We start from the raw sequence: 22,743 nt of genomic DNA, 5'->3' as shown, positions 1-22,743 counted from the left end.
TTAATAAACTACACACTGACTCCAGATCCTGACCAAATCCTTATTTTTTGATCAAATGTTTTTCAAAAATGTATTGTATATTATATAACAGCTGCACATCACAGACCGGAGTCTCTGCTACTGTGGACCACGAAGGAGGGGGATCATCATCCCCATCCCCAAAGACCCTGCATGGCATGGAAATCTCCTCCTCCTGGAACAATTCTACACCCAGCATATGCTCCCTGTGTTGGCCAGTAGAGGAGGACATTTAAATAAACATACTCTTAACACCCTCGGACTCTGCGTTGTGTTTCGTATGTGTCATGGGGTGTTATGCAGAGGGGAGGAAAACAGGACACAGCAGATTGGGACTGTGGTGGAGATGCTGAGCAGTTATTTAATTGTTGCGTGTAATTATTATTATACTGCGTGCTTCTTAGTTATTCCATCTTTTGCTGTAACATGGATCTGTATGTAACTCTATATTTACTTGTTATCTACCACACTTCCTTCTACATCATACACCATCATTATATATGATGGTGTATATAGGATATATATTTATTTGTATACATATCTGTAAATTGTATAATTTTATTTTTTGTATTTGGGATTTCTCTTTTGTCAACTCAAATACACTTGGCCCTTTCTCTTTTCCATGTGGAAAATGGCAGCTGCATATTCTGCTTTTCTCATCTGCTCCCTGTCTGCTCGTCTACAATGAGACAATTATATAATTAATTACTAATAATCATTTAAACCTGTTTTTACCAATATTTCACAAATTCTTCATGTAAACTTAAGAGCACAGCTGTATGTTGAGTGTCAACTTTGCTTGGTTCATCTTACTGGGGGGCAGCTACATGGATGTCGGTGCAGTCCACAATAATTTTGCAGCTGAAGGCAGAATGAATTTATTATTGACTCAGAATGAAGCACAACTTCATGTCATACAATACATTGACTTTATTTGTAATTGTGTAAAAAAATATGAATATTGATTAGCAAGCAGGACCTGCAGGAACAGAGGATGGTGATGGATGGAGCTGGGAAGAGAGAAGAATAAAGAAAACAGATCAACTTTATTATCGGATATTAAAAATTCAATTTCAAAACAAGTTGCCGCTCCTACAGTTTTCTAGTATGTAAAGATGATTTCACATGACCAATGCAAAATATCCCACTCAATACATGTGTGTCTCTGAGGGGTATATTGTGCCTATGATGTATATAAATAATATACCATAACCAAATACTATTACGTACAGTGGAAATCAGGTTGCCAGAGCAGGTCAGACCAGTGTGCATGTTCCTCAGGGTCTCAGCAGTTACAGGTGAGGTAAATAAAATAAAAGAGAAAAAGGTCAGTAACAACACTTTAAAGTAACAACACTGAATAATTATCTCTTTTAATAATTTTCTCTCAGTAATCACTCAACTACTGTCTTTCCAACAAACAGATTGACTCACTCTCACTATCATCACAATGAAACACGTCCAGAAGAATGTCATGCAAAGCTGCCTGCCTGCCTTCCTTCGACTCTCCCTGAACTGCCTGATCTTTTCATGGTCAATGTTAACCATTTGTGCAGATAGCATTAAGTAGAAAAGATCGCTGATACTAATGTGGCGTTAGCCTACCTCCCGCCCCCTTAGCACCTGGTGGAGGGGGCGATAGGCTACTCTTCAAATGTTTCACAAAATACTTACCATCATGACTACTCTTACTGTTTAACATTTTGGTTTACTTCATGTTAAGGCTAATACAAATGACATGGCTAAGTAATGTAATATAATGCTAACTAACATGCTCGCTACTAGCTAGGTAGCTAACTTGACTATGTTCCATGCAAAACATGTATATTACCTGATATGTTTGGTCCGACGACTCCTGGTCCTTTCATCAGACGGGAAGCGATAGAACGAGCAAGTGGTATGATCTCTTTTGTGATTACAACCTCGTACAAAGCACACAGGCATCTTGTAAAAGTGAATTTATTGGAGCAATCTCTTATATTTATTGGAGGGAATAAATCAGTCTTCTTCTTCCTCTTTGCTTTGCGAGTCACAACCAGTCTTGGAGCATTATCGCCTATGACATCACTTACGCGACCCAGAATGCATTTGGGATTTGTAGTCTTTCTAGTTGCGTATTATTCATAGTCTTATATTTCAGCATTTTTACGACAAACTGTGACTTTTTTTGCATGGAAATGATTGTTTAAGATTGACAAACATCATATGTGTCATTCGTGGCACAATTCAAACGGGATCAAAAGATAACTTTTCTCTCTCCATTGACTTCAATGTATAATTTTCCGCTTCCGGGGTCCCATGGAGGCTCCCGGAAGGGGAGGGACTTCGCCTCTCTATAGAGGGGTTTTTTGATCATTACATTACATTGCATTTAGCTGATGCTTAAGTGCATTCGACCAACAATACAATAAAACTTGAAGAAAAACACAGACGAATGAGGAGAAGAACAAGAGAAATCGAAGGTAAGAAGTATATAACGTAATATGGTAGGTAATATGTAATATGTTCAGTGCCGTTGGTACGTTAGTTCAAACAGTAACAACGGACTATTTTTTGCTTAGCGTATGCATGTCAATTTAAATCAATACATACAACTATTTCACATGTACAATATTTTCTTAGCCCTAATACTTAATACTACTTATTTCGTTTTGATTGTTATATTTGATTATATTATATATTATCAATAAATTATATATTATATATCAATATGATATACTTTTCTATATAATAGATTATCAAAAAAAGTATTTATTAAGTAAGGGATAATGTGCAGCAATCACAATCAAGTCCACAATCGAATCCATAAAGACAAAGTAAATCTGTTTACAGTTGTTTCATATGGATGTTGAGAGGTATCCATATATCTCTTCATTTTGCTCTCAAAGTGCACCAGATTGATGCATTTAACTTCAATATTTAAAAAAAATCACTCCAAAGGGAGTGCTTGTTCTTCCTTCTGTCTGTCTGTATCTGTGTATTCTCATGTTCCGATTAACCCAGCCAAATTTTTCTTCTTTTGTGTCTTGATGTGATCTTGAGTCGAGGCTGATCCTCTTGCTGTGGTCCCGCATCCTGGATCCTCTATCCTGAGTTCTGGATTAAGTCGTGGACTTCGGGTCGTGGTCTCGTCGTGCTGCCTCCCTGAAGGCTCCCACAGGATTGTTGACATCTTCTTGGATTCATCCTCTTATTATAGACCCATGCGTTTCCTAACATTCGGTCTACCTATGTTGTAAAATGTATTATCTCTTCGATTTACACACGGCATCTATTGCACGTCTGTTTGTCCTGGGAGAGGGATCCCTCCTCTGTTGCTCTCCCCGAGGTTTCTCCCATTTTTCCCTTTAAACTGTGGGTTTTCTCTTGAAGTTTTTCCTTGTACGATGTGAGGGTCTAAGGACAAAGGGTGTCGTTTTCTTCTCATACTGATATTCTGAACAAACTGCTGTTGTATTAGCTGTAAAATGTCTTTACTGTAGGGTATTTTTATTATTTGTACAGCACTTTGGCTCGACCAAAAATCGTTTATAAATGTGCTATATAAATAAAACTTGATTTGATTGATTTGATTTGAAAGGGTGTGCGCCAAGGTTCCATATTAGGACCAATAATTTCACCATATACTGTATGTAAATAATCTCTAATAATTTTTCAAATGCTGCTTTCCATTTTTATGCAGATGATACTGTTATTTATTGTTCATCCTCTTCTATAGAGCAAAGTCTTGATTTCCTCCAGTCTGCCTTTGATGTTATTCCATCCCATTTATCTCAACTCAAGTTAGTATTAAATGCAGACAACTCCAAACTCATGATATTCTCAAATGGCAAAAAGTTAACTTCTTTTCTCCCCAACATTTGTACTGTTCAAGGGACTGACATTGACATTGAAAAGGTTACTACATACACATATCTAGGTTTTATTATTGATCAGAACTTATCTTTCAAGTTACACACTGAAAATGTTGTTTTAAAATTAGGTTTCTCCTTTCAGACAAGGAAACATTTGATCACTGCAACGTTTTTACCAGTATTGGATTCTGGTGATCTGCTTTACATGAATGCCTCTGACCAGTGCATAAAGACTTTGGATACTGTATATATATATATATATTGTGAGTTTGAAATAAATATGCACCTTATGAAAATTATTAGTTCGTTACTGTTAGTAAAAAACAGTAAGGTTAATACTGGATGTTTGTTACACTTGGATATGTTTTCTGTAACACTTGTAACATAATTATTCTCCAGTTTATGCATTTGAGTGACTTGCAGTTAATGCTCGACATTCAATTAAAAACCTTTATTTATCCAGGTAAAATCCCATTGAGATCAATGATCTATTTTTCAAGGGAGACCTGCAGCAGTAGGTTCCACATGAAGACATAAAAACATAAACAACAGAACAAATTACAGGGATTACAATTTACATATCTATCCACATGTACAGGTACCAACAGCATCTGACTGTGGAGCATCCAACCGAGCTTTAAAAACATGTAGTGGTACCAGCTTGGTAATTTTACATTCTTTTTGCAGACTGTTCCAAGTTAGTGGAGCTGCACATCTAAAAGCTTTCTTCCCTAAGACAGTCCTAGCACTTGGCACATTTAATAAAACCACAGCATGAGATCTCAGGCAATAAGTACTTTCAATTTGCCGAGAGATCAGGGAGCAGATATAAGATGGTACTTTATCCAACATGGCTTTGTAAATGAAAATGTACCAGTGACTGAGCCTCAGTACAGTAAGTTATGGCAAAACCGCCTTGGTTTACAGTGTACAGTGATGCGTAAGTGCTTTACAGTTTGTCACAAATCTCAGTGCACTGTGATAGTAAAACCTAATTGTGGTGTAATTATATATCCAAAGCAGTCAGAAGTCAGAAAATCATTAGTGATGTTTAACCACTCAGAAGACAGCCCATCAAAATGAACACATTGGGACCTTTCAGAGAGGTAGTTCATCTTCTACATATAATAACGGACAAAGTAAAGAATGAAGTGTAGGCTATGTTTAAATGTTCGGAATTTGACCGTGTATGATGGTCCTCTTGAGTTGCCGTACAGCCAATGGCGTACAGCCATGCTCCGTTTTCATGTTTTTTTAACATGTTTTTCACAAACATTTTCACACGCTAGGAGCATAGGAATAATTCAATTCGGTTCGTCATGATCTGTAGATGTGATTTGCCCCCGAGCACCCCTGGGTAAATTACCGTACAGCCAATCACAATGCGTACAATGCGTGACGTCATTGGTAAGAGACGGCCCCCGAACACATATGGTACCCCGAACACATCTGGTACCGACAACGGACACCAAAAAAGCCAGAGATTATGGAATGAAACCAATAAATAAAAGCAAGGATAATTGTGTGTTATTGGTGAGTAAATAACAGTGTGTTATTTTGAAAAGAATAACAAATTAGAAGGAAAAAAAGATTTAAAAATACAGATTTCAGTATTCTGAGGCTCTGAGCCCCATTTATTTTCCTCACAGACGGAAACAAAAGTCCGAAATTATACGATTTAAAATAAAAGCAATAATTGTGGCTTGATATTGAGTAAGAACCTATTTTTATGAACCACACAGCTTCCGGTCTTCCACGACCCGACCAGAGAAAAAGACGTGCTGCAGGCACGAAACACATTACCAGTAGAAATACATTGCTTTTAAAATCGTGCTGTGCAACACGAAAAAAAGGAGAAAATCGTGTTGGTGAACACGAATCAATAGATTAAAAATCGTGTTGGTGAACACGAAATGCCATGAGACTGGGTTGGTATATCAGGGGTGGGGAACCTCCGGCCTCCGGGACGTATACGGACCGCGAGACCATTTGGTAAAAAGAAAACAATTAAAGAAATCTAGACCGCAAAATAATTAAACAAGTACCTGTTTTTCCTGGCCAAGGTCAGGGTCCTTGAACACAACACGAGCCTAACGTGGTATATGTCTCGTCTGACAGGAGGGGTGCAGTTCTGACGGAGAGCACCAGAACGCCACTCCGGCACTTCAGAAATGGCAACCCATAAGGAGCCGTACAAATGCCGCAGTTTTTGCGTGGCTGTATCTGTAGTTGAAAGCCCAGTGGCGATCTGTTCATCTGTCATACTGATCATACAGTCAATAGCTTTGTTGTTATTAGCATCTGGTTAGCTAGCTATGCTAACGAATATAAGAAGCTTTTTCTACAACCATAAGGTAAAGGCACATCTTTATGATAATTATAGTTATAAAAAAATCAGAGAATAAAGTAAACAGGTATAAAATACTATATGACAGTAAAAAAGAGTTGTTACAGTTTAAAAGGCGAGTGATTTGTAAAATATCCATGAAGAAAAACAAATCTGCTTACAGTTCTGTTCCATATGGGTGTTGAGAGAGGTATCCATAGATCTCCTAATTTTGCTCTCAAAGTGCACCAGATTGATGCTTTTAACTTCAACATTTAAAAAAAAAATCTTCCCGGGGGAGCTTAAGGAGGAGGTTAAATCCCCCACCCCCCACACACTTAAATCATGTCCACATGGATAGGAAACTAAATACATTTGCACACATCTTGTGTCCATACCTTTCTGTTGTGGTGGTCATGCCACAACCGTGCACGTGCATGCATACGCGAGTCATGGTAAGGTATCTGGATTAAGAGGTTGCTTTTTCTTTGCACAGCATGAAAGAAAGGCCAAATGAATGGGCTGTGATTTTAGTTTTTTAAGCAGAGGTCAATCATTTGTACGGCCCTTGGAGGATGTTGAAAAAATTGAAATGGCCCTCGAGTGGAAAAAGGTTCCCCACCCCTGGTGTATATGAACATCCATAAGACATTATAATAACATTAGCCACAAGGCTATGCTCACCTCCATGATGTAGTTGTCTCTTTCTGCTGTAGACTTATCAGAGTTCAGAACCAGGACGGTCTGAAACACACAAAATGTACAAATATAATATTGCCATATGGTAGACAGATGATACAGTGTGAGAACAAAACATTTAAAAATTGGTGGTGGTCAATGTGTCCGGGAAGGTTTCAATGTCTCAGACAAGCGAGAGGAATTGCAGTCAAAGAAGCTCGAAAACATTGGATAGGAAGGCTACATAAAGAATGTCATCATTAAGATATGAAGATGCTGCACTGAAAAGTAGAGTTATTTCAAAGAAAACATACGTATACAAATATATATATTACGCACGCCTACGACATAAGTTTGTCTTCCTCAGTGTTAGCCCTACAGATACTCAGATCAAATAAAACTGAATAAAAACTATTTGCTAACCAACCAAAATCCATGTATGCCCTACTGGCTCATAATATTGTAAATAAAGGCCTGCTGTGCTGCTGCCAACTTCAAATCAAGCTCTGCTTTAAATATGTTCTTCAGATAAAAAAATCTTTGCCGGTTGGACCCATCCAGGATAAATGTAGCTTAATTCACCTATGAGGACTTTCAAGCCCCCATAACCAGACCACTGTCCTCACAGTGATGGACCTTGTAGCGCTTGTTATAAGAGCTGCTTGTGCTGACTCACCTAATCAGACTATTTTTAATACACTTCAAATTGTGTTTAGGGGAAATTTGTTTTCTCTGGACATCATAACCAGAGGGATTAACATTTGTCAGACTTAAACAATTTTGCTAATATACAGTACATGTACGCATATGTGTGTGTGCGTGCAACTTACACATATGGACACGACATTGGCCAGAGCCACCGCGTTGCCGAGGATAGTGAGATAGTAGTGACTGAAGATATTCTGGAGTCTCTGCAGGACTGGAGAGTTGTACCCGGGCAAAGGAGGGTGCTGGGAGGAACACACACACACACACACACACACACACACACACACACACACACACACACACACACACACACACACACACACACACACACACACACACACACACACACACACACACACACACACACACACACACACACACACACACACACACACACACACACACACACACACACACACACACACACACACACACACACACACACACACACACACACACACACACACACACACACACACACACACACACACACACACACACACACACACACACACACACACACACACACACACACACACACACACACACACACACAGAAGTGAATGGTAATGTTGAGTAAACAGCAGAGCTTGTGGGCACAGCTTTACCTCCTTAATGCGATCTTTATCCAGTTCATCAAATATCTTCCTGAACTGCTCTCTATCCATGTAGCCAACATCTGCATACTGCTGAACCTCCTGAATCCACATGACATAAAGGAACCAGTCAGGTGAGGATGCATCCTGTCATCTGTATGTCTTGTAAGACCCCCATAAACTAGAGCAGTGGTTCCCAACCTTTTTTCCCAAGAGCCCCCCCAAATGACTCCTGTTGGAAGTTGCGCCCCCCCCCCCCCCCCACACACACAACAGCGGTAATTAAAGTTTAAAAGTCTCAAAAAATTGCTACTACTACTGTCACAAATTAGATGAATGTGAAGTATTTTGTTAAAGGAGGATGAAAGCGTAATTAAGGAGCACTATTGGAGTGACTTTGATGGTTATTGGACTCAGGATTCATTCGTTTTGATTCCCGCTGAATGAAGAAATTAAAGGACGGCGCAAGTGAAAACAATTCACAAAGGGATTAAACTGTTTAAAACACATGTTCAAAGTAAGCCGGATTTTGCCGATGTGTTTATGTGGATTCAAAAGTCGTAAATAATCTACAAAATGGAGGAGACTGATCTAATCGGAGCAACTCTGACAAATAATCTGAAACCGGCATGGACAATGACTATGTTTTAAAAATGCGCTTATCCAGAAAAGCCCGGTTTGGACACTTTACGGGCAGAAGAAACATTTCGATTAAAGAAAGAATTATACATTTCTGTATTTTTATGCCTTTAATAGCTACTAACTTGAATAGTTATTCAAATTAATTAATCAATTATTTTTTATATTTTATTGTAATGTAGACAGAAAAAAAAAAAAACTACTGAACTATAGGACTAGAAATCATGTGGCTGTGACCTTGAAAATGTCTTGACAACATCTTGTCTCCTAGTTAACATGTATACACTTTTTATTTTTAAACGTAGCGAGCTTTCAGTCAGTCACAAGGTAGCCACGCCCTAAAGCATTCCCTGCTATATCATCTATTTGACTGTAAATGGGACAATATTTTCATATCATGCTTTATTGAAAAACACTTGAAACAAGAGATTAAGACAATACTGTTATCACGGAAATATAAGTAATAATAACAGTGATAAGTAGGGTCTTTTACTCATAGACTTCTATACAATCTGACCCTCTTTTAACCAGTGCAGTCGCCCCCTGCTGGATTTTACACAATATCCAAGTTCAAGGCACTTTGGCAATTGCTTCACAAGTGTGTGCACTATATATTTTAAGGGAATATAAGAAAAATAAAACATACTAAGAAGGAGACTGATATGAAAGATGAAGTCTGATTCCCAGCAGTTTGTGCAGGTATGTTTTTTTTGTAAAGTTTCTAGGATTCCCAAAAAAACACGTTATTTTGGTGTGTGTGTGTGTGTGTGTGTGTGTGTGTGTGTGTGTGTGTGTGTGTGTGTGTGTGTGTGTGTGTGTGTGTGTGAGCTCTGACCTTAGTGATAGCTGCTCTGTAGTAGCTCTTCATCTGGACCCTGGACATCACGTTCAGCATCACATCGACAGCCACACCCTCCCTATCAGAGACACCAATACAACTCTCTCCATGTTTCTGTTCATTTTATATAATGGAAGAATGTGACTGAACAATACAAACAATACAGATAAAAATGAAGTATGCGTTGGTCTTACTCAGCAGCCCTTTCCGCTCCCTGGCAGCAGAGGATTTGGAAAGCAGCTCGGATCCCGAGGCGTCTCCTGATGATGGACGTTTGGACCGACATCTGGACCAAAACAAGAACACAATCATTCCCACATTTGACAAAGTAGTTTTATTAGAATAGTTGTGCATTTGTGCTACCTTTTAAGGTTCCTGTATAGATATAGATGACATTGCCTTTTTGATATTTAAAGATGAACTGTCAAAAGTAGTCTCTCCTTAGGCTCATCTCAATTGATTATTTCACCTCCTCCTTTCCCTCACGCGTGTCCCTTCCTTGCGTCTTAGCTCCGCCTCCGTAAGACGCGAGGGAGAGACACGAGGAAGAGACACGAGGACAGAGGAGTCCTCAGGTATTAATTGGAATGTCCTCGTTCACTCCAGCGTCCCCATAACAACGTCCTTTACTTCTGGTGCATGCAGTGTATCACCTGTCACTGGACTCTCCACATAAATCCCTTCAAACCTTGGGTTTAGTTTCTCATTGAAATGATTTCATCCATCTCTTCCATTCATCTCTTTTATTATAGTTTTCTATGTATTACTTTCAGTCCTGTATTGGTTTTTCCAGCTATAACATTTCATTTAAGTTATAATTATAATCACAACAATAATCATAATTGATGGATTCATTTCCTTATGGTATTTGAGCTTGTTTCAGATCAACTGTTGTATTGGATGTTGTTGTTTAATTTGTCCTACAGAAGAGAGACACAAATCACTAAAATATGTATTAGTTATTCTACCCGTATTTGTATACATCCTAAATGTCTGACGTTCTGTGGGTCTGCCACACATGCATCACAAACCACAAGTAAGAACTGTAAGTTATTATTTTGTAATCAAAACATTATTATTGAATTTGTAAGTATATTTCCCACACTTTAATGTTTTTATAGAGTATGATCTCCTCATTCGTTTAAGAGATTAATATATTTTACTCTTAATGAAGCACTTTAAACATTTAATGACTCTGATCCTCCTTTAACGGTAAGATCAGCTGCAGTGAGCAGAGGCTGTGAAGGTGGGGGCGGGGCTTTTATACGCGAGTAGTGAAAACACTTCCGCGTAGTCTGCTCTCGTGTATCCTCCCTCACCCCTCCTCGACTCCGCTGTGTGCATTTAAGAGATTGGGACGTCCTTCAACATGGCGTGTCTTGATACATTTCCGGGTCAAGTCCCAGAGGAGGGGGAGAGATGAGTCGAGGAGGGACATTGAGATTAACCTTGAGATTAACCTCTTGTGTCATGTAGGGTTTCACTTCCTGTCTTGGAAGGCTTCTCAATACTCTAATTTTCCCTCCTCGACTCCTCGGTCCTCCGGTAGCGATCCAGAAATGGATTTCAGCGCGCCATGTTGAAGGACATCTCATTTCTCTAAATGCACATCGAGGACCGAGCATCGACGAGGCTCTTTGGAGGAGCTATGATCGAGGATTCACTGATGGTTCCTCCACGGCTCCTCCGCGGATGCATTTCCGGGAACGGTGGAGTCGTGACGCACGGCCGGACTTATCTCAGCCAATCAGCTCAGCATGCAACCCCTGGATATTATTTTAGTAACTGCTTTCATCACGACGCGGTGCAGAAAGCAGAGTGTTAAATATATATTACTCAGTATAACAGGCCTACATTACTCTCTGTATTTGTATGCTGTAGTTTAGTAGATATCTACATTGGGGATGGGGAACACTCAAAGTTCTTTATTGAGGTAGCCTACATTATTCTTTTTATTTTGTATTTTTCTAAAGGCATTTTTCTGTCCGGAGAGGGCCTTTTATCAGTTATATTTATTCAAACCAGTTGCGTGGAGGTCGTCGCCTCATGCGGGCCGCCGGCTCTATCCACTGGGCTATCTATTCTTTAAACTGTTGAACTTTTTTTTTAAATTCTCATAATTGTCTTTTTGTTCACAACTTCTCCACATTTCGAAGTGTTTCCCGAGCCAGAACGACCTATCTTTCTTCCTGGCTTGCTCTATAATGATCCAATACAAATGCAATACCAACAACAACTCAACAGCAACAACGCAAACTACGACAACAACCCACACATTGCGCATTGTTTAGAGCGGTTATAAAGCGTTGAAGCGCTTAAATTCGAAACTGTTTTAACCTGTCAGAATCGAGACGAAGCAGTGCATTGAATCACCTGATTGGACGACGAACCAGTGAGTTGATTCATTCAGGAGATGAAGCAGTTGCTGCTTCGGACGTCATATGTCACATGATTTGAAGCAAGCTTCGAAGCACTGCTTCTATGGAATAGGAAAACCAGGGTTTGAAGCACGTATCGAAGCTTCAGTGTCAAACTGCCATCACTAGTTATCCCCCATGTTCCCTCATGGATTTTCTGCCTGTGTTTCTTTGAGCCGTCGCAGTTGTTCCTCATTTAGTCTTTGACATTTTTCTTTGTATTTTTACACTCCCCTTTGTTTCTTGCAGACATGATTTCTGTTACAGCTTTACCTTTAAATAAAGCTAGGCATGTGTTATCCTTACTTGCGCCCCTTTTGTTCTGCGTGTGAACTGACTCATGACATTTATTTTGGTCAGAATGGTAAACCCAGCTAGCTACCCCTTATATTCCAGCAGATGGCAGTCACAACTCAGAAACCTGTTTCAGAGATGTTGCCAGGTAGGCGGGTGACCTGGGAGTCTTAAAGGACCATACACATGGAATTGAAGGTATACAGGTACATGTTATTAAGGCACTACTACAAACTCAATTTTGATGACCATTTCCATAAGTATTGGTCCTACCTTCCAGGACAGCCATTGTTTTTTTGTTGTTGTATACATGTGTTACAGTTTGGCTTCAAAAAGAACCTAAACTAAACACATTTAATTATGTTTTATGGACTTCACCATTCATAGCAAGCTGAAGGATTTTTTCTAAAACTGAAATTAATATAAACCAACGCATGCCTGGGAAAGTAAAAAAGAATAGCACTGTGCTTCCAGTGGCTTCCAGTAAGAGTAAGAAGTAAGAATGTATCAGGCTGTAACTGCTAGTCAACTCCCAGAGTGATGTCGTACTGTGTGTGTGACTCACCAGTAAATAGCCCCTGAACTGGTTATAGATGATGGCTGTCAGTAGGTTCATCAGGCAGTAGGTTCCTGCCAGGAAGCACAACAAAGTACCTAAGAAACACTAAAAACTTTTTTTTTGCTTTGACAAAAAACAAAATCTGCTGCATTGACACAGACTGTAATAATCACTGCTTACCAATCACGCTGAAGCTCACAAAGAAAATGGAGTAGCCTCTGTTCAGGGAGTAGGCAGGGATCATCACTGTGACAGGACAGAGAACTGTTGAAAAGAGCTCTTCACAGACACAATGAACAGACATGTGTGTTATGTGAGTGAGTGTGTACCATCAGGGTTGTTGGCTGTGGTGAGCAGCACCAGCAGAGACGTGAGAGAGCTGGAGAAGTCCTTGAAATGTAACTCCCACTCCCCGTTCCGCTTCGGATCCTGAACACAAAAACAGAAGGAGAGTGGCTAACCTTACTTTGTTCTACATACACTTTTATATCATACTGAAATTAGATGTAAAACATTTGGTGCCAGCCCCTCAATTTCATTATTTGCAGTCTTTCAGTTCCTCGAGACTAGGAGGTAGTTAAGTGGCAGCCATAATAAGAGATGTTCGTCACATAAAGATAATGCGGCAGCAGCTCAGTCGACTCTGCAGGGACTTTGTTTGGGAACCGAAGAATCCCCAGTTTGAGTCTTAATCGGCACTGCAAGATGTTCTTGAGCAAGGCACCAAACCTCCAACTGCTCATGGGCACTGGAACACAGCGGCCCCCTGCTTTGACACCTCTCCATTAGTGCATGTTTATAGGTCCTGTTTGTGCATGTGTTTATTTCAGGCCTGTGTGGATAAGTGTATAATAACACCAGTGAAGAACGGAATTTCCCTTTGGGGATTACCATAGTGATCTTAATAAATGGAAAAGAGCTTCAGTGCTTCTCTAAGAATTTCCTATACTAATGCGACACAGCGGACCATTCTTTATGAAAGGACAGGAGACAGTGCTGTCCCACAATTCCTTGCATACGAAAAATGTAAAGTGCAAAGTTCAATGCTTATTCAGCATTTTCCATCTTATGCCATAACTGTAGTGCTCATACAGTATGTTATGAACCTTAAATATTATGTTTAACCAAAAGTGAACATCATATTGTAGATATGTAGTCCTAAAAGGTTATGCATATATTTAATACATGATCACTTACAGTAATCAAAACATTCATACAATCATGCTAGTGGGCAGGGGTTAAATTGTGCCGGGGCAGTCCGGGGACAATGCTCAGACGCCATCACCCTCGCACATTTTTAACCATGCCTATATCATATGTTTACAAAAAACTATATGTATGTTAAAACTGTTTTCGTTCTTAATAATCCGACCCCTCTTGTACCATGGAGCCCGTATCTTAAACCGTGCTATATGTGTTCATAAAGCTGACTTATGATCAGTCACAATAACACTGAATGTTATTATTCATTTAAGATGTAAATTAATTCCAGTTAAATGTTACTATTAAAAAGACGGTTCCTTTTGTAATACTGTCTCATTGTGTTGCATCTATGTGTGCCTTTGATACAGATACAGGAGCAGTTGCTTTAGGATTGAGCCCCCTTAAGCCCTTAAGGTTAACATAATGAGATCCTTGACCGCCCGGAGTTACTTGTTTTAACTCTGGTATATTTGACACGTTTAACCATTCTAAATTGTGGCGTTATTAGCAACTTCTGTTTACATGGTAACCATGGATATACTGACAACAGTCACTGGATTACTGCTGATCAGGAAGAAAATGACTTGTACAGGGCGTGACCACAATGACCTGAACTCACCTCGCTTTTAGCAAACAGCAGCATGCCGATCATGGTGAAGAGGCAGAGGTGGAGCGCCAGCAGCAAGATGACACTGCAGACAGGAGCACACACACACACACACACACACACACACACACACACACACACACACACACACACACACACACACACACACACACACACACACACACACACACACACACACACACACACACACACACACACACACACACACACACACACACACACACACACACACACACACACACACACACACACACACACACACACACACACACACACACACACACACACACACACACACACACACACACACACACACACACACACACACACACACATAATATCGAATGTTGATGCTATGACCATTAGTTTGACTCATTTCAACTTTGTTTCTTAACAATCAGTACTACAATACCCATGAGCCTCAGTAGCTGTTACTATAGTCATAGGCCAGTCAGCAATACAACAAGTTTAGCAAACAAAACATAACCGAAAATGTTCCAAAAATGTGTCAACAGAATCTACATTTCTGTTAGAAGGAAAAAACATACAAATGGAAGTCGTAATTGACTTTCCCTTTACATTTTTAATTATAAATAAATAGTCAATAAATAGTCACCTAACATGTCTTTTGACATTCTTTTCTGAATAACAAATCTTTAGAACCATATATAATCTGAAATAAATCCTTCTTATTGTTCAAGATAATGATTTTTGTATCAGTTGTCATCACATTAACTGTGATGACAACTGATACAAAAATGTGATCACTGGTCTGTGTGACTTGCTGACAAAGTATTTCATAATAAGCACAATGGATCAGTGATCTATATTTACCGACAGCGAGCCATTGTTCACGTTTCACTGCTGCACATCCTGTGCATCAACCAAAACAGACACCGTGACATGGCAGTGACAGTCAGCAGCCACAATCCAGTCTCCGTAAATTCTCATTTATATTTTCACTCTTGGGCCTGAGCCCTGTCGGCTTCAACAAGTCAGATACCTGGCAATCTCTGGAAGAGTCCTCTTGATGCACTTCAGCGTCTTTTTCATCAGGGAAGAGTTCTGCAGGAGGAAGAAGGGCCGGAGGAGCCGCCGCACTCTAAGTCTCTGACGAACAGAGAAAAGACAAGATCCCTTTTTAATGCAGTATGATTAATGATTCATTTAATTCACTACTTCTCAACACAGAGTATGCTTAGGAATTGATTTGGGAGTTTGAACTCAACAAGTCTAACTCTGTACATACAGTATATGGATATAAGTGTTCTTTAAAAATCACCAGCTCAGTTTAGTTGAAGTGTATAGGCAAATATATATACACCGGTACTAGACTCCAAATTCTGCTTCGATGTTTTAAGAGCTGCACTGTATATTTACAATGTACAACATTTGATATCCTTTACTATACTGCCGCTGCTACTTTTCATTCATACAGATATGTTTCTTTAACAGAGCAGTTGTATGCTCTTGACCTTGCCTCTGAGACTTATGTATAACATCTTATGTTTAAAGCACTCTGGGGTCATCAGAGCCACCAGTGAACAATCACAAGACTTGCACCTGCAGAAGGTCCTCATGTCCAAATAGATGGTCATTTCAACAAGGCATTATTTTTGATAAATCGACAAGCTATTTGAAATATAACAAGATAATTTCTTTACTGAAAAAAGAAATTGAGGTGTAGGCAGGAACATTAGAATAATTGTAACCCTAGCTCAAATACTCTGCCAACATGGGTTGATGTGAAAAGCAGCAGGACCTCTGTCAGTCAATAGGTCTCTACTTGGTTAGCTAGCCTTTCATTTGTGTTCATAATGAGAGTGGACAACAGTCTTATTTGTACTCTGCCAATAATCTCTATACAGCTACAGCCAGAGGTTAAAACTCCAGCCTTTCTTTTCCCACACACTAAACAAGTTTAGGATGTACTCCTGTATAACCACATGGTCTCTGAATGCTTCTGCTGGACGTTGTGCTGCACTCCTCTTGGCAGAACATGCTTACCTCATCACACACCATGCTGACAGAGAGCACCCAGTCGATGATGGAGAACACAATGACTGCTGTGTAGGCGATCAGCCATTTGTTCTTTCTGAATTCCTCCCAGCCAATCAGGTAGCTCTGAGGACAAAACACATGATGTGAAGCAGTGGTTCAAACGGACCAATAACGAGGCGGTAAGGCCCTGACACACCAGGCCGAAATCGGCCGTTTTCGTTAGTCGGACAACGAAGCATGCCCTGTCGACCAAACTCAATTTGGTGTGTCCTGCACCGTCGGCCGTGACATGCCTTATTTGGCCTTTCATGGCCGACGCACGGCCGATTCAACATGTTGAATCGGCCGTGCGTCGGTCACAGGCAGTCGGACAAAGAAATTATTCTGATTGGCTGTTCAGATAGCGAATCATTGCATGAGAAGCGAAACGGTTGCTTGAGAATGTCTTCCACAAGCAACACTCCAATGGCTGATAGCTCCAGTACCGCACAAAACGTGTTTTCGATGGACGAGAGTTAAAATGGAATGCACACACTATTTGTTGTTTGTTTATATCACGTAGTCTGTTCCAGTTGTTGCCTCTTTTGAATGACGAATACACACTACCGTCGCCTGCTGGTAAGGAGAGTTATTGCCACTCACGCATGCGCAATTCGTACATGCTCGGCTGAAGTCTTTGCGGTGTGTTCCAGTGCGACACATGGCCAAGACGCAGGAGAACACGCCGACGCAACAGTCAGTGTCGGCATCGGCGAGTTCTCTGGTGACTGCTTGGTGTGTTAGGGCTTTTAAGTTACACAATTTGGAAAAAATAACTAATTGCAATAATTTTAACTGACATGATTTGAGACTTGATGACTTGAAAACATATCTACATACATATTTCCATAAGCAAATATTGTGCTTACTCAATTTGCATACTGTATTCCATATTGCAATTTCAATAACATCTAGATAGATTGTGCAGCCTTAAAGGTAATAACTATTATTTGGAAACATCACATATGATCCATGTCAGGGATGATCCTGGAGAGGTTCCCCCCACCCGGCTTACCTTCACAGCGAGGTCCAGACAGAAGATGAGGAGGCAGAGCATCTCGAAGCTCTCAGTGAAGCCGCAGGGGGGCTGCCAGGCGGGGGAGCGGAACCGGGGGTCCGAGGAGATGGACAGGGAGGAGGGCCGCTCCACAAACGCCAGCAACAACAACACCGCAATGGTGAGGCCCAGGAACCTGGTGATGTAGGCATTGTAGAAAAAAACGTTTCATTTACTAATGTAAACCTCACAAGATAATACATACGACTCCAAATGGTGCTTTCTCAAGTTAAACTCCTCAAAACAGTGTTGGCATATTGTTAACCCTGATCCTCCCATCTGAGGTACCCACATACCCCCTGTCATATCTCACAGGGGCTTACCCCTTTTACATTTGCATTACACTTTCGAGGACATTGTCAAAATTACCAATATCTAGAAAATGTATGGGAATCCTAGGGGAAACAGTTCTAATTCAGTTTTATTAGATGAAGTAGAATAGATAGCTAAATGTTTGCTTCATCAAAATGACTGACATAGATGCAGCAGACACCGACTTCTAACTGTCTAACCTTCCCACAATAATAATACGATTTTATTTTTGCTTCAGATTTGATTAATTAAATAGCTAAAACTGATACATCATTACCTACAGTAGTTTATTTTTGTGTTTTAGCTATTTCAAAATCAATCTGAAATACAGAAAAAAAACACCTTTGAAGGTGTAGACTTTAATTGTATAGACTTAAAAACTGAGAAGTAAGTGAAATAATCTATACATCTGTAGATATATATATAGGTTATATTAGTAAACATATATGAATGCCCAAATAAATGAATAGCCTGGCAACAAAAAAAACAGATAGATAAGTAGATTTAGTTTAGTAGTCATCTTTTTCCAAAATGGTTTCTTTTTCGTAATCAGTCTCTCTCGTTAACTGTATTTTCAGAACACCTAAACACCTCATGACGATATACTCTATATCAGCAGAGATTTGCGTTAGAAATCACAGGAATTTATAGCAGGTAAAGCACAGGTGTTACACATAGCAATAATGATGGTTCAGTTCTAGACAGGGTTCATACTGTATGACTTTTCCATGACTTCTCCATGACCTTTACCTAATTTTCCATGACCAAACAAATAACTCTTTCTCAGCAGTACCACTGAAAAGGGTTTATTTCAACATGGAACAGGAAAATAGGGTCTGCTTATGAAACATGTTGTGCCTATCTAAAACAAATCCAATAGTAGGCTTACTAGCTACACGCTAAAGCAACTCAAATCTCTCACCAGCAAAATACCTCAACAGTTTAATGCCATTTTACGTTTAATTAATATACGATACAGTATTTGTTATCATTATAGTATTACTATTTCGGCGATTAGATAAAATATAAATTATATTTGATGCAACTTGAGTTACATTTCCATGACTGTTCCAAAACTTTGGGAAAAATATTGTTTTCCATAACTTTTCCAGAGCCTGGAATTAGCATTTTGAATTTCCATGACTTTTCCAGGTTTTTAATGACCGTAAGAACCCTGTCTAGAGCAGTTAAATGGAATTCAAATAAGCTGTGAAAAAGGCCTATTAGTTTAAAACACACAATTCTACAGTTTCTGTCCCTGAGGCCCTTATACTTCTACTTGTTGCAACTCAGGTACAGTTTTATTTGTGAACATAGAACTTACCACTGGCATATCCTGGAGTAGTACCAGCGATACAGGCGGAGGGAGCGGGCGTCCACCCGGTGGTTTATAGACCGGTACTATACACAAGCAAACGAAGAGAACAAGACGTAATCAGATTACTGTTACATTGTAAACAATTGGGATTACTAGCAGGATAATAATGTTATTAAAAAGAGCATATAGTGTTTGTTGTAAGGGATCAGATGTTGTCTCTTCTCTGTCAGCTGTTCTGTTCTGTAGGCTAATACTGTATAAGTGTGAATCTATACGCCTACTGCCTGAATCTGCGTTATGGTTTTCTCTTTCTTTGGTTCATTTGTTCTGTTTTCAGTAGGTGATCATGTGTTCATAAAATAGTGTGTTTGAGCTTAACTGTGTGTGTTAAACTAAAACGGAGCATTTTCTGTCAGCTCAGATTTTATTTCTGCTTTTTAAACTGTAGTATGTGCTCATGTGTTTCAGTGTTGGTGTTTGGGCTGCTGCCTGAGTATGCTTCATGAAAGGCAGGTTTTCCTATCAATTCAATCTCTGAGCAGAGGACACATGTCTGATACTAAATATCTTGGTGTCGTCTTTTCTAAGGTCACATTGTTCAGTTGTCTTACATAATACACTTAAATGGAGAGTAATCTGGTTACATTACTTTTATATTTTGATAACAATTTTTAAAGGTACATGTAATTGTAACGCAATGTATTTTTAAAGTAACCCTCATAAACCCAGGTGATCAAAGACCTTATATCTTCACATAGTAATCTATGGTGGGCATAGTTATGGTAGACAGCTTACAGTAAAGACAGGACACATTTTAAGAAAGAAGTCTCTGAGGTCTAACCCCACCCACAAATCATACTGTTCTGTTCATGTTTGCATTTACATTCTTCTATTACTTTACAGAAGAGAAAATAAGTAGGGAAAGTGCTTACTTGTATGGCGTCCTCGATAAATACCGCAGCTTGTTGGAGGTAGAGCTCCTCATCACCTGTGGACAGTGAGACAGATGTAAGCAGCAGCACCATCTGAACGGGGTCTCAGACGCAGGAGTAACAGACAGCTTTACATATCTCAGAGATATTCTGAGCAATGTGGTCTTTACTCTCCAGAAACTGCTGGAACAGCTTAACATGTCCTCTGACTGAAGCAGACAGCAGGAACTGTCTTGGGAATATTGTTGACCGAGGAACTGGTTGGATTTGGAGCCGGAAGATCCAGACTGGGAAAAACAGGAACTGAGATACACAGAATGCTTTGACAAAGGTGTGGCTTATTTTACAAACTCTAGTCAAACAAAAGTCTGAACAGAATGTTGAACTAATGTAAATGCAGATAAATAAAGAAGCCTAGATCTCATTTTGTGCCAACTACAGACTGAAGTATTTTTCAGCCGAGGCTGAATCATAATTACAGTGGGGCAAAAAAGTATTTAGTCAGCCACCAATTGTGCAAGTTCTCCCACTTAAAAAGATGAGAGAGGCCTGTAATTTTCATCCTAGGTACACTTCAACTATGAGAGACAGAATGGGGGTAAAGAATCCAGGAAATCACATTGTAGGATTTTTAATGAATTAACTGGTAAATTCCTCGGTAAAATAAGTATTTGGTCACCTACAAACAAACAAGATTTCTGGCTCTCACAGACCTGTAACTTCTTCTTTAAGAGCCTCCTCTGTCCTCCACTTGTTAACTGTATTAATGGCACCTGTTTGAACTCGTTATCAGTATAAAAGACACCTGTCCACAACCTCAAACAGTCACACTCCAAACTCCACTATGGCCAAGACCAAAGAGCTGTCAAAGGACACCAGAAACAGAATTGTAGACCTGCACCAGGCTGGGAAGACTGAATCTGAAATAGGTACGCAGCTTGGTGTGAAGAAATCAACTGTGGGAACAATTATTAGAAAATGGACGACATACAAGACCACTGATAATCTCCCTCAATCTGGGGCTCCACGCAAGATATCACCACATGGGGTCAAAATGATCACAAGAACGGTGAGCAAAAATCCCAGAACCACACGGGGAGACCTAGTCGATGACCTGCAGAGAGCTGGGACCAAAGTAACAAAGGCTACCATCAGTAACACACTACGCCGCCAGGGACTCAAATCCTGCAGTGCCAGACGTGTCCCCCTGCTTAAGCCAGTACATGTCCAGGCCCGTCTGAAGTTTGCTAGAGAGCATTTAGATGATCCAGAAGAGGATTGGGAGAATGTCATATGGTCAGATGAAACCAAAATATAACTTTTTGGTAAAAACTCAACTAGACGTGTTTGGAGGAGAAAGAATGCTGAGTTGCATCCAAAGAACACCATACCTACTGTGAAACATTGGGGTGGAAACATCATGCTTTGGGGCTGTTTTTCTGCAAAGGGACCAGGACGACTGATCCGTGTAAAGGAAAGAATGATTGGGGCCATGTATCGTGAGATTTTGAGTGACAACCTCCTTCCATCAGCAAGGGCATTGAAGATGAAACGGGCTGGGTCTTTCAGCATGACAATGATCCCAAACACACCGCCCGGGCAACGAAGGAGTGGCTTCGTAAGAAGCATTTCAAGGTCCTGGAGTGGCCTAGCCAGTCTCCAGATCTCAACCCCATAGAAAATCTTTGGAGGGTGCTGAAAGTCTGTGTTGCCAAGCAACAGCCCCAAAACATCATTGCTCTAGAGGAGATCTGCATGGAGGAATGGGCCAAAGTACCAGCAACAGTGTGTGAAAACCTTGTGAAGACTTACAGAAACGTTTGACCTCTGTCATTGCCAACAAAGGGTATATAACAAAGTATTGAGATGAACTTTTGTTGTTGACCAAATACTTATTTTCCACCATAATTTGCAAATAAATTCTTTAAAAATCAGACAATGTGATTTTCTGGATAATTTTTTCTCATTTTGTCTCTCATAGTTGAGGTGTACCTAGGATGAAAAGTACAGGCCTCTCTCATGTTTTTAAGTGGGAGAACTTGCACAATTGGTGGCTGACTAAATACTTTTTTGCCCCACTGTATATTGTCAGACTTAACAAAGCTTCTCCAGAGCCACAAAAGATAATACAAAGCACATGCTGATGGGTATTCTTGTGCTTTATTAAGAGGCTTTTGCATTTAGTTTATGTCAGGAAATATTGTGCTCATCTTCAGGTTCATATTTGTGTTTTGTGCCTTTACTGAGACATGTTTCTATGCTTTAAAGTTCAAAAAGGTCTTTATTTTCACCCTCTGTCTGAAACCAGAACCCAGTCTGCTCTGAT

General features: G+C 39.9%; 1 protein-coding gene and 1 long non-coding RNA gene across 2 annotated transcripts in view; both read right to left on the bottom strand.

Moving 5' to 3' along the window:
* tpcn2 (two pore segment channel 2) overlaps positions 1-22,743 on the bottom strand; it is a 43,697-nt gene that overhangs the window by 9,243 nt on the left and 11,711 nt on the right. The window contains exons 2-15 of the mRNA XM_079666901.1: positions 20,418-20,473; positions 19,492-19,568; positions 17,814-17,991; positions 16,766-16,882; positions 15,762-15,868; positions 14,750-14,822; positions 13,257-13,356; positions 13,108-13,173; positions 12,934-12,998; positions 9,852-9,943; positions 9,655-9,736; positions 8,193-8,282; positions 7,707-7,826; positions 6,883-6,942 (exon numbers count right to left, since the gene is read on the bottom strand). Of these exons, the coding sequence (XP_079523027.1) occupies positions 6,883-6,942; positions 7,707-7,826; positions 8,193-8,282; positions 9,655-9,736; positions 9,852-9,943; positions 12,934-12,998; positions 13,108-13,173; positions 13,257-13,356; positions 14,750-14,822; positions 15,762-15,868; positions 16,766-16,882; positions 17,814-17,991; positions 19,492-19,568; positions 20,418-20,473 (1,283 nt within the window). The remainder of the gene's footprint in view (positions 1-6,882; positions 6,943-7,706; positions 7,827-8,192; positions 8,283-9,654; positions 9,737-9,851; positions 9,944-12,933; positions 12,999-13,107; positions 13,174-13,256; positions 13,357-14,749; positions 14,823-15,761; positions 15,869-16,765; positions 16,883-17,813; positions 17,992-19,491; positions 19,569-20,417; positions 20,474-22,743) is intronic.
* LOC307030453 lies at positions 929-5,882 on the bottom strand. The gene is made up of 2 exons (XR_013805664.1): positions 1,249-5,882; positions 929-1,028 (listed from the first exon to the last, which is right to left on the bottom strand). It is a non-coding gene; the product is annotated as an uncharacterized lncRNA (long non-coding RNA).

This window comes from Notothenia rossii, assembly GCF_949606895.1.
Source record: "Notothenia rossii genome assembly, chromosome: 2".
Taxonomy (NCBI): Eukaryota; Metazoa; Chordata; class Actinopteri; order Perciformes; family Nototheniidae; genus Notothenia; species Notothenia rossii.
Note: the sequence above shows the minus strand (reverse complement) of the source record. Positions and strands in the feature narration are given on the sequence as shown.